At 40.6% G+C, this 12837-nt stretch overlaps 1 protein-coding gene across 1 annotated transcript in view; it reads right to left on the bottom strand.

The window, feature by feature from the left end:
* LOC134806450 (liprin-beta-1) overlaps nucleotides 1-12837 on the bottom strand; it is a 34355-nt gene that overhangs the window by 6561 nt on the left and 14957 nt on the right. Inside the window, exons 4-11 of the mRNA XM_063779731.1 lie at nucleotides 7288-7440; nucleotides 5784-5931; nucleotides 3297-3456; nucleotides 2527-2743; nucleotides 1825-2035; nucleotides 1379-1543; nucleotides 678-789; nucleotides 510-606 (exon numbers count right to left, since the gene is read on the bottom strand). Coding sequence (XP_063635801.1) covers nucleotides 510-606; nucleotides 678-789; nucleotides 1379-1543; nucleotides 1825-2035; nucleotides 2527-2743; nucleotides 3297-3456; nucleotides 5784-5931; nucleotides 7288-7440 — 1263 coding nt within the window. The remainder of the gene's footprint in view (nucleotides 1-509; nucleotides 607-677; nucleotides 790-1378; nucleotides 1544-1824; nucleotides 2036-2526; nucleotides 2744-3296; nucleotides 3457-5783; nucleotides 5932-7287; nucleotides 7441-12837) is intronic.

Below are 12837 nucleotides of genomic sequence, written 5' to 3'. Positions count from 1 at the left end.
AAATTGCTTTTTAAACGAGTTTGATACCTCCCGTCCAGTTAGTAGCGGTAGCATTGGTAACCGCTGCATAAAATAAACAAAGGTTTTTGTTTAGCAAATTAGGGCCTGAGCCGAAAAAATCATCTAATAAAATTCATACTATATGTGTATAGGAATCGTATTTTTTAATAAGTTTTATTAAAATTAAAGTTCAATATAATATAGTCTGAAGTCTGTGATTTGTTAAGTTGTTCAAAATGTATATTATCATAAAGTTGTGTTCGCGACATTGTCAGTTTTTATTGCTGACAAACTGTATAAATAACGGATAAAACTACACAAGAAAAAAACACGCAACATACCTAGAGTTAGACCAAGAAAAGTCTGCAGCGATTTTGATAGCCGACGCAGTGCAAGTGTTATTTTAAACGTCAAATTCTATGAAATTATGACGTATAAATAACACTTGCACTACGTGGTCTATCAAAATCGCTGCAAACTTTTCTTTGTAACTCTATTCGTGTTCATACCTTATACTTAGTGGTAGCCGTCAGAGGCTGGTAGCCAAGCGTTTGCTCCGCATTCCGCTTTTGCTGAATGACGTCACGGCCGAGCAAGTCATTGAACCTGTAATTACATTAATAAGTAATAAAAAGGTAAACTCGACCGTAATGCTGATGAGTTAAGATCGAATTTACCTCTGCGTAAGATGCCGCCTCAGTAGAGTCTTGTTGGCGGGAATGTTCAGTAGAGCTGCTAGCAGTTCGGCCGTAAACCTGGGCTCTAGAAGCATCAAGCCGCCATGCACACCTGAAAATCAAGCAAAAATAATATAGCTCATACATTACTTTTATTTACATATAGATATCGTGCGCGTTGGAGGGACTGCCACTGCCACCTTATGGCCTAAATTTTAAATTTGCTGCCCATATATGTAGTTCATTCACGCTCCTTTTTCAAAATAGAAAACTGTGTCGCTGACATGATTTTTTAGCTTATAAGATTTTTATTGTAAGTACATATTTATGCTAGTTGGTAAGATATGTATCTATGAGCCTTGGTTGCCTAAAAATAAATGATAATTTGATTTGATTTACTTAAGTTCTATTTTGGCGACCACGAGCAGAGAAGCGATCCGCACGACGGCCCCGGTATGTTCGCGGACATTTTTTTTTAATCTCAATATTTAAAAGAAGACATGTCGACTCCGTTGGGCCTCTACATTACAAAGTTTCAATAAGTGTTACTAGATATCAATAAAACTGTACACGAATTTCGCAGTTTTAGACAGGGGTTCCGCCAATAGCGAGTGAAAAATTCCAATGTTCGCGGACATAAAATGCTGCTGGGGATGGTCTATGCTCAGCAGTGGTCTCTGGTAGCTAGGTAGTGTACTGACCGGCGCCGCGCAGGTTGGGCGCGTACTCCGCCAGGTCGATCTGCTTGAGCCACTGCATGACGCGGTGCGACGACCAGCGCGCGATGTCCTCCTGCTCGGCGCCCTCGGCCGCGCGCCGGATCATCGTGTCCGGGCTGAACTTGTTGTCTCGGAGTACTTGGATGCCTGCACGACAATTATTAATAGCTAAGTCGCGTGTTAAAATAAGTGACACTTTGAAATTGACAGAATTAGTAGTACTATTGAGCTCCGAGGAGGCTTGAACTCACGACCTTCCACGGCTTACACGGCGCGCGAATTTGCATGCGATTTTAGTAACATCGCGGACTGTCGGTTAAATGGTTACGTCCAATTCAACCGACCGATCAAATACCGCAATGTAATGAAACTCGCATCGTCTAAATGAGCTAAGTGTTGAGGTCATCAGAAGGTATGTGAGTAGGTACCCCGGCGCACGGCGAGCGCGTGCAGCGCGTGCGAGACGCGCAGGTGCTGGTGCAGCTCGGTGTGCGTGAGGCGGTGCAGCGCGCGGCCGTCCAGCGCGGCGTCGGCGGCGGCCGCGCGCGCGCCGCACACGCCCACGTCCTCCAGCCAGCGCAGCGCCCACGCCGCGTCCAGCGCGCCCGCACAAGTCAGCAGCGGGTCGCCGTGCCCGCCCTGCGACACACGACACGAGTTCAATATACACAGTGGAAGGGCTCTCATATCGGTAGCCTGCGCCGTGGCGGGGAGCATCCGCATTTTGCGCACGAAGCCAAGCGCGTGGCCGGCATGCGAACAATTATAGCGGGCCGCTCATTCATTCCATGAATTTTATGTAAAAACGTTTTGATTTATTTTGTAAAATAATTGAGAGTCCTCCAAAAAGGACTCATGTCTTTTTGAAAGTCTTGGGCTTCTAATAAGTCGAAAAAAAATCAAGTTTCAATTAAATTTTTGGAGTCTGAAAAACAGAATCAAGTCTTAACACATTCATTGCCACTAAGTTCTACGGGTTACGCTAGTAGCGCGTAGCCACGGTTTCGCCGTATGTAGCGCGTAGTTGTTACGAACAGTGTACCCGACAGTCGGGTTCTTGGCCCTGAATGTGTTAATGCGAAAACTCGAAAGATTCGAGTGTTAACCCACACTAGTTTTACTCCACTCACCAAGAGATCCGTGAGCGCCAGCACGATCTTCTTCCTGTGCATGGGATGTTTGAGGGCGAGCTCCTTCTCTAGCGCGGCGGGCGAGGCGGCGGCGAGGGCTCCGCGCTCCAGCGGCCCGAGCCACGCGCGCGCCGCCGGCACGTACGTCTCCAGCCCGAGGTGCTCCAGCCAGCCGCACGCTGTCTCGCAGTCCCATTGCCGCACGTCTGTTGTTTGCCTGATAATTGAAACGAATCTGTAACTAAGATTCGACGGCAAAGGGTCGCGCATTATGTACACTAGTATATAGTTTGAAGCTTTCTAATAGACCCCGACGGCTAATCCTTTGTCTATTGTTAAGTAAAACCGCTCGTGCCACGTGCCACAACCACCTGCATAAAAAATCGTTCGTTCACTTTACCCAGGTAATTGCATTACAACTCCTATGGAAATTGCAATAAGATTCCAAATTAACTAATGGATAAATATTTTGTTTGGATGTGTGTGGTCCGTTCAACTCGCCGGCAATCAGTACTACGGTTACTGAGTGCCGGCGAGTCAAACGCTACAGAGCCAGTCTTAAATGTGTCATCGAGATGCGTAACAAAGGCGCGTTATCGGAGAGCGCACCTACACTGGTTTTTTGAGCGTTGAAGCGGGCTAGCCGTGCTCAGGTGCCAAATAGAATAATTAAGACCCTTTTTTGCAGGTAAGTAGCACGTGCGGTTTTACAAAGGATTAGCCGTCGGGGTCTATTAGAAAACTACAAACTATACCAGTACTGCACGTACCAAGGCATGGTGTCGGGTGGGCGGCGACTCGGCGTGTGCACGCGCATAGAGGAGCGCAACTCGTCACCCTCGAGGCGCACGCCGCCGCTGCCGAGCCGCGAGCGCATGTCTCGGAGAGAAGGCGACGGGCTGCCTCGTGGTATGGCTTCTTCTTTGTCAGCTGTACACACGTGTTTTTTTATTATTTCAACGCGGGTGGCATTGTGTTAAGGTTCAAAAACCTGCCCGTTACAATATAATAAACAGGGTCATTTTACTTTTTGTTCTCGACTCACGATTTGGCAATTTTAAACCTGAGCCTACCTAGCCTATAAAGCACACATTACGTTGCATTGTTTTTCTTGATATGATATAAGTTAGTGTTAAAAAATCGCAAAGCTAGAATCCGTCTAAGACAACTCTGCACAAACTTGGATAGAACGAAGTATGTTATTACCACGATACATTCATATTTTCTTAGGACTTAAACTTTTATGATGACGCTTCCACAATTTATCACCGCAAAGTACTATAAAAAAAAAAAACTACTAACTACTAATATACTATAGCTTTATTCTTAGGCTAGATTGATATACCATCATTAAAATGAGTTGTCAATTGGAACATATAACCCTGTCACTGGGTCATCCATTCTAAAGAGACGTTCATTAAAAGCCTCTAGGCGAGGAAAGGGTGGCCAGGTATCTGCTTAAATACGGCTAACATACAAAGTAACCTTACCTTAAAGTAACCTTAACCTAAAGACAACATTTAAAGCAATATTTAACAGCCAATACAAAAAATGCCATAATGATTAAGCGTAAGCATCAATGGAGATACTAGAATATTAGATGTCTGTCATGTTTCAAAAATTTTCCAATTTCAATTAAACGTTGAGAGAACTTAAATAGAAAAAAAAGTAATATCTGAAATACTCGATAAACAAATGCATCAAATATATATTTCTTAGTTATTAGCATAATTAGAAATACTAGAATCGTCAACTCTTCTTCGAAAAATACTAAAACACGGAAAGTATTTTCCAATTTGCTGATAATGGAGATTGAATACATTCGGTTATCGGAAATGAGTTCAAAGGCGGGATTCCTGACCCATATAGAGATGAGACGCAAATCCCTACTCTACTTCAACGACGACCCAATAAATGCGCGCCAATATCTACTTACCTAGTTTCCGTTCCAATTGAATCCTCGGTATAACGCAATACATATTATTTGAAGCTCAAGATACTTAAAAAAATAGAAAGAATTAAAGATATGGCGCGCCGCGCGAAACTTGCAACGAAATAGAAGGTCGTCGCGCGGGTTTTAACCTTTTCTCTCAATTACTCTGAAAAATATATTTGTTTAAAATTTTGCTCGTTACCCTCGGCCTTATCAACATGAATATTAGACATGTAACGTTTTTCATGGCATTTGAATTTGTTACAACGTGTAACAATTCAATATAAAAACAATAATTTTGCATTAACCCCCTCTTAATTTGTTATCTTAATGTGTTATGATATATTTAGCCACTTTTGCCGTCACTATCTATTTGATCTCTGATATATTTTATTTCCACCGCATAGGTAATAGGCACTTTCCGCAACCTTACAAGATTTTCGGAAAATATAAAACATGTACTTTACTACATTACATGTTCGTTCGTTCGTCCAATATAACTCTGGCGATCTACTCAGAGGGTGTGTGTGTGCGTTTCATACTTCTGTATTTTGCGTGTTATTAATTATCTATCTCAATAGTTCAAATATTTACTTCGACTGACAAGCAACTTTATTTATTTGCTTCTGTGTATGTGTGTATGTTTGTTGTAAAATAAACATTGACTTCTTAGATGTTAACATAGACAGATGTTATTCATTTAGTAATCATAAATAAAAAACGTTCCGGGGCTACAGTACAGTGAGTATTCCGGCATAGCGAAGCAAATAACCAAACTACTGACGCAGACAGGGCACAGGGAACTGCAGAGCCTAGCCAAGATGACGATCGTTAACAAATAGCGCCAATCGACACTTTAATAATGCATGGAAATATTTTTTTCACATCACCTATTCGAAAAAGGGCTTTTTGTTCCCCGCTAGGGAGGATCAAAGTGGCACTTTTCTTCCCTGCTAGGAGGGATCAAAGTTGTACTTTTCTGTTCTAGGACACGATTTTTTCTTTCTTGCATACTATTTTTTTTTGGTCAAATAACACATATTTTGGAACATAACAATTTCCTCATAGTTGATGTGAAAAGCAGTATGTGTCACACGGTATCAAAATTATTTCGTCTTGGGCGTTAACACTTGAATCCCTCATTACGCTCAGGATTCTACTTTCAATGTAAGCCGGTTGACGGAAATATGTCATTTTCATCCCTTGTAACACAAACTACTATTATTATCGTTCGGCTTTTGTCGATGGACGATTGTCATCTCGGCTGGGCCTTGGGCACAAAGCGCAGGGCACAGGCACACGGCATGCTAGTCGCGGGCCCGACCTAGGTTGGGCACGGAGTGTCCGCGCCCGCGCGCCACCACCATGGTGTGTTGTTTACCGAAGCCCGCGGCCAGCACGGACGAGCGCGGCAGCGACGAGTACACGTGTGTGTTGCGCTCGATCTGCCGGCCGTAGTTCGCTGGCGGCGTCTGGGAATAACGGGAGGACATATTTATCAATGAAACAAGACATGAGACAGGTTTAGGGTAACATTCCATTTCTGACCGATGCTGCACTACTAGTACGAACGCATCGGTGTTATTGTCAATTTCCATAGTAAAATGAATGGTAGTGCTGCTGTCGTTGGAAATGGACTGTCACCTTTAGCTGGTGTTACCGAATTTTTCTCGTAGCCGCAAGATCATGGTCTCCGGTTGACGCTGGTCTCCGTACGCTGCGATCTGTGTCTCATTATAAAGAATTCTTGCAGTCAAATTGTATGTACGCAGCGTACGACGACGGCGTACCTTGGGCGTACCCGGGGGCCAAGGGACCAAGTAATATGATCTTTTACGTTTTATATCGCAGACAAGTTTCATTTAACGGAACCCAATTAATTGCTAACCTAATTGGAAAGATTGTGAATTATAACAGTCATAAAAAGTAAAGAGGTTAGATAAAAATATATACAAAAAAACGTATATTATAACTATATATTATTATTGTTTATACGAAGAGATTTTATAGAGCAAGTATATAGAAAGTTAATGTATATCGCGCTGCATCATAAATCATAACAGACATTTTTGAAACATTTTAAACGGGATTCATAACTAACACCGAACTAACACTTAGGGGGGCTCGTATTTTATTGACAGCAATGAGATAAGATGAGAGTTCCATGAATCCGAAGACAACTATAAGATATAATATTTCAAACTTTCGCGTTTTGAACACATATTAACTCACATTTATAGACGGGTCTATCACGAATTTATTTTATTACCTTTATTTACCGACGTTTCGACACAGGTTTCACTGGTCGTGGTCGCGGCTAACTATAAGATAGATTGTAACGGAACAAAACAGTGGATGTCAGCATTTCGTACCCAATAATGCCTACATTCTTCTTATTTTGACGCGGGTAGCGCAGCGGATCTGCGGCCGTTGTCAACGAAGACCTATTTGCCCTTTAGTAGCAGTAGCAGTGTTCGAATCGATATACTTATAGGTTCACACCTATTTGGAGCATCATTGTTCTATTGTGAGATCAGTTTCTGAGAGTTCTCTAAACCATTTGTACCTACTCAATGCGAACCTAAATAACACGTCGGCCGCACGTCAAATGCCTCCATATAAAAGGTGCCTTAAAAAATGGGATGTGTGCTTTTTCAGATGTTCTATCGACATAAAAAAATTGTATAAATACGCATTGTTAGAAAGAATTTAGGAAACCAACAAAATTAGTAGAGATTCTAAAAACTTCGTTGCACCTGCTAACTCACTGCTACTAATGTTGGCGTCGCGTCGTCGGTAGTTATCGCGTGTAAAAGATTGTAAGTTACCCTGGGCGGAGCTGGCCGGGCCACGGGCGTGGTGTCAGGCGGCGGTGGCGACCGCTCCAGCACGCCTCGAGCCGCCGCCTGCAACCGGACTTCACTCAACTTCGACAGTAGCTCCAACTTCTGTGTCTCTAATGACGAACGCTGTAGCATTTCCTGAAAAAAAATACGGTTATTTTTTAATACAGGTGGTGTGGTGGCCATTATATTTGTTAACTTTATTTCTTCTAATTTTATTTAATAGGTATATGGCACTTCGCCGAAAAGCATGTGATTTATCATTAATATTCAGTATATACTAACAAAAAGTTGGGGATAATTATCTCCTGTTAGAAAGCTCACGTCTATTAACTACCTATACTTTTATTAAAATACGTGAACCAATATGGTTGAACCAATTTAAAGTTATATTTTCCTTCACCATGGACAATATGGATTTCCGTTCGTGGTGCTTTTCTAAATGGAAAGACAAAGCATTTATGTACTTCATACTATCCGCGATGAAATAATCATTTCTTTATCTAAAATTTAATTCAACCCTTGCCTAAAAGCACTTACCTATGCAGTTTTAGACTCTCACATTTTGTAAGATATACGCTAACAGGACCAAATTCTATGCACGTCGCAGAATAAGTTGCCTAATTGCTTGTTCAGCAGACGTGACTGCTCCTTGAAATATAATGATGCTGACAGAACCTTTCATTACCCAAATTCATGTTCCTACTTCCTACATCATAAAATAACAAATACCTATGTAGGTCGCAACACTCGCTACTCCACAAATTTCTGAAAGCTTGGTGAAATCACCAGTTTTGTATATTATGTATTTATGTCTCACGGTGGCAAACTTTACCACTAACTTAAGTAGATTTCTGCCATTTCTGATTGTTCAATAAAATCGCTCGTATTTTTCGTGTCGATTGGGCTCCAGAATAACGATGATAACTTGACTAAAATTCTTCTGTGGTTTTGCGTGAATGGATTAGTGTAATTGAGACATTATGAACGATCCTATAAGCCGACAGTCATAATTACATTTGATCGGTTAATAACCAAAAAAACTATGCGTGAGTAGCGTGAAAAGTGCCAGTTTTTAGCGCAATTTTCACTTTCGCTTAATGGTCAGTTATGAAGCGTACTCTAATAATAGTATTAGACTTGGCTCACGAGATAACCGCCATGTGGGATGATTCGACGATGATTGTCCCGAAAGTTGTTTCAACGAACGGTCAAAGCGAAGAGTCTGGACCAACATCTTGAGAGACGAGAGAAATAAAGTATAGGTATAGCTGGTATAAGTAGGTAGGTTTTCTTTGCCTTGTGCTCTGTGTTTCAAGTGAGTAAAAATAACATTAACAGACGAACCTGAGATCGTAAGGCAGTGTCGAATTGATGAAGTCTTTGAGGGAGTTAAAGAGTCATTATAGATGTACTTTTAAAGCACTCCTAAATGGTATTTTCTCTTGCGAAATTATCAAATGGAATATCACCATTAAACCTTTTAGTGCTCGGAAGCGCCTTTAAAAGCCTTTTGGGGCATTAACCGCATTAATTGCATTTTCTACGGTTTGGATCCTCTGAATCTGAATATTAGGAATGCTGTATTGCTAACGAAATTGTTTAAGCCGGGGTCAATATGGATTACATTAGCATTAAATCTGCATTGAAGATGGAGATGAATACGAAATTGTTAATTGTCTTTATTGCTATATTCTGTGGATACAACAGTACCCGTTTTATTGGAAACTTGCAGAACCTGTTGTTAAAATATAAAAATCATTTATTTACAAACAAGATATTATACAGTGGTATTACTAAAATAAATTAATAACTAGCTTAAATCTAAAACAGGCCCTTGAGGCATTGTACCAAGGATGCTGCCGGCATTTCCTCGCTGTATCGCAATGCTGATGGCTATTCATAAATTACGTCATATCAAATTAGGGGGGGGGGGGGGTCTGGACATCGGATGATGGTAGGTATGACGTAGGAGGAAACGTGGTCATTCAAAACATGATTTTTGACTGATTTTAGGGGGGGATAGTGGGAAATCGTCAAAAATCAATGACGTAATTTATGGACAGCCCCTACGTTGTGCGAGGTAGCCGCCAACTCTTCGGTCACCTGTTGTTTATATTAAGGAACCCGACTGAACCTGAGAGTTGTGCACTCGAAAACAAAGTTTATGGCTTTTCAGTTGAGAAAATTGACAAGGGAATAAGTCGCATGTACAGTTACCACACGGGATTTGTTATGCCATTTAGGGTTCTTGCTAAATTGGAAATCCTATAGCGTGAGTATTGAACAACCAATTTAGCTAGGACCCTAAATGGCGCAACAATCGCGCAGTGTGGTGGTACCTAATAAAGATGCATACGTGCATAGGTCACCATCCGATCTATTACGCTGCACCCTCGATAAAGTTCGTGCCGTTCACCAACCACAAACAGACGTTTTATGATAAACGATTGTGTCGTTAGGGGCGCACTCCATCCATGGCAATCTTAAAGGAGTGCCAACGCGACTACTGCATTTTACAAAGCTCATACTGAATGACTTATGTAGTTTGCAGATAGGCGGGTAGTAGTTATTTGTTTTACAAGGTAAAATTGTTGTTTAACTCATCGTGCTAATATTGATGCCCGAGCAAGTGAAAGATGCCAAAAATTTAACCTCGAGTAGCGAGTGGTTCGGAAAGTGGAATTTTGAGCGTTGCGAGGGTTTCAACAACCAACCATACAAAAATGATGTTCCTGATTTATGTATGGGAGCAAACGTTTTTTATGCTGCGTTACCGTACAAAATGTAACTTTTATTTGATCAAGTTGTTAATTAAAAATTAAATATTTAAAATGTGTTATTTAAATACTTATACATCTAATAATACCCGTGAAAAAAAATCTACATGGTTTTAAAAAAATCGATTTCTCTTTGCTAGGGAGTCTAATAGGGACACGAAATCAGTGTTCTAAAAGTAGCTTCACCCAGAAACGTCCTTATCGCAGATGAAGCATAAGGACCCTTCTCTGATGGAAATACACATACGGAAAGCAATCTAAATAATATATTCGTCTATACCAGAGGCCGCTACCTACACCGGGATACGTATTAAACACGTCGGCCTACTTAAACAGGAACTTTATCAATCACATTTTATAGCGAGTTTTATTCAGCCACGCTATCTCGCCTGTTTCATAAAAAGCGCATCTGGAATCGTTAACGTGACGTGATGCATGGACGGGAGGCGTAAATGTATTATAGAAATAGAACGTTTGTTTGTTTTCATTGCCCATTTGTTATTCCGAATACATAATAAATAAATAATTATAATAAATATTATAGGACGTTATTACATGAATTGACTAAGTCCAACAGTAAGCTCAGCTTATGTTGTGGGTACTTAGACAACGATATATAGTATTATAACACTGAAATTCATAGAAAACACCCATGACTTAGGAACAAATATCCGTGCTCATCGCACAAGTAAATGCCCTTGCCGGGATTCGAACCCAGGACTATCGGCTATCGTCTTCATCGTTTATCTTGTAGATACTTTGTTGTAATGAAATAACAGCTATGGCAAGTTACTCACAACTAGAATCCAACAGAATTCTTATTTAAATTTCAGTGTTGATTTGACCCAAACCTCCCTTATATGGGCATACATTTCATGAAATTCGCAAATAATCATGAAACCTATTGGCGTTTTGGTTTCCCTACTTCCCATAGATATACTAGACATGCATTATGAATTCAGAATAAATGTGACAAATTATGATACTGCTGATAATAAGTACTTAGATACCACAAGTAGGTAGGTAGGTACCTATCAGTAAACATGTCTGAAAAACTTATTTATAATAGGCATACGAGTACTACCTACCTATCAGCCACGGACGTCCACTGCTGGACATAGGCCTCCCCCATAAACCGCCACCGGAAGCGATCTCTAGCAAATAGTGAATAGAATCAGGCGTTACTTTGCGGAAATCCATATTAATTAAAACGAAAATATTACTTTGCTAATCCGAGAAAAGATAACGTGCTAGTCAATCAGTGCTAACCCGTTATACTTAATTGCGTATTTTTACATGCAATTAATATTACCACCCTCCCACCGCAAAAATAAATACGCAAATAAATATAACAAACCACCACCAAAAGAATAATCCTCGACACGTGTTTCGCCCCTCTACGAGGCATCCTCAGGAGTTGTTGACGGTCTGACGCCCGGCAACGGACGGGGTTTCCGTTGCCGGGCGTTGACTAGCACGTTATCTTTTCGCGGATTAGCAAAGTAATATTTTCGTTTTAATTTTGAACTCTAGCAAGTCTAGCATAGTGCAGCCACCGGCTCCTAGCGACGCGTACGGGTTCATCCGTCCATCTACTTTGTGGGTGTCCGACTTACCCATCCGAAATCCATTATAATAGGTATACAACAATTATACAATTAATCAAACATGAACATCGAACTAACTAACGTTCCATAATTGCTTTACTACCATGCTATTAAACGAGCTATTATGTATTTGCGGTGCGGTCTTGCCTAATACCTAACAATTTTATTAATGCAGATGTAACATTTAAAAGGATTCACAGGCGATCAGGAACCCAGTTTCTTATGATAAGGATAAGGTACAATAATGATTTATGACGTTACGGTCTTCCTAACGGCTTCCTTAGTTTATCGGCATTCAAGCCACGCCGCGGATACGTGTGGGTAGGTGGGTGTACCTATAATTATTTTGTATGGGCTGCCGATTTCATTAGTTTTCCAGGCCCGTGTATGACTCAACATTATTTCGGGCGAGAAAACGAACGGCTAGTAATGTATATCAATCGATCAGTCTAAACAGAAAGATTATAGAAACACAGTGATGATATAAAACACAACTTTGAGTTGGAATTTGTCAGTCAGTTTATTACCTCTAAGAATGAACGTATTGGAGTTAGCAGTGAAGATGGTGGTTTATTTATCTGAGTGTTATATTTTTTAGTTAGTTTCAGATCTGAAACCCATGTTCTTCAAAGTACGAACCGCGAAATGATGTTGGGACCTATAACATATTACCTATACGTTGCACTTAATCAGTTAAAGTCCAATGAAACTACTGAAAGCTAGCATACTGAGAAGTACCATTCATTGACACCTATTTACGTAAACAAATCACTGCCGCTAGTGCCGTAAAATGAGGTTGAAGGTAGCGTGCCGATAATAGATAGATATATTTTACCTAACGATATAAATCATCTTAATATGTTTTGGTTTAATGTTTTATAACCATGTTTAAGGGGCTCCCCCACGACAATGACCTACGATCTGAATCCCTTAGTTTTCTAATGTTTTTTGTAGCTTATCATATTAACAGCACCGGCTTTAAGTAATATAGTATCCCATATTTACTTCAAAGTTCATTGTCTTCGAGATATTTGGCATCAAAGTTGAAGAATTTTAGGCTAAAAAACTGGTTTTCTGGCCATAACTTTTGATTTATGCGTCGTTGGACTAAAAGTAAATATGGCGATGTAATAAAATGTCTACTTGCA

The sequence above is a fragment of the Cydia splendana genome, chromosome 3 (assembly GCF_910591565.1).
Source record: "Cydia splendana chromosome 3, ilCydSple1.2, whole genome shotgun sequence".
Taxonomy (NCBI): domain Eukaryota; kingdom Metazoa; phylum Arthropoda; class Insecta; order Lepidoptera; family Tortricidae; genus Cydia; species Cydia splendana.
This window is presented reverse-complemented; position numbering and strand designations above follow the sequence as displayed.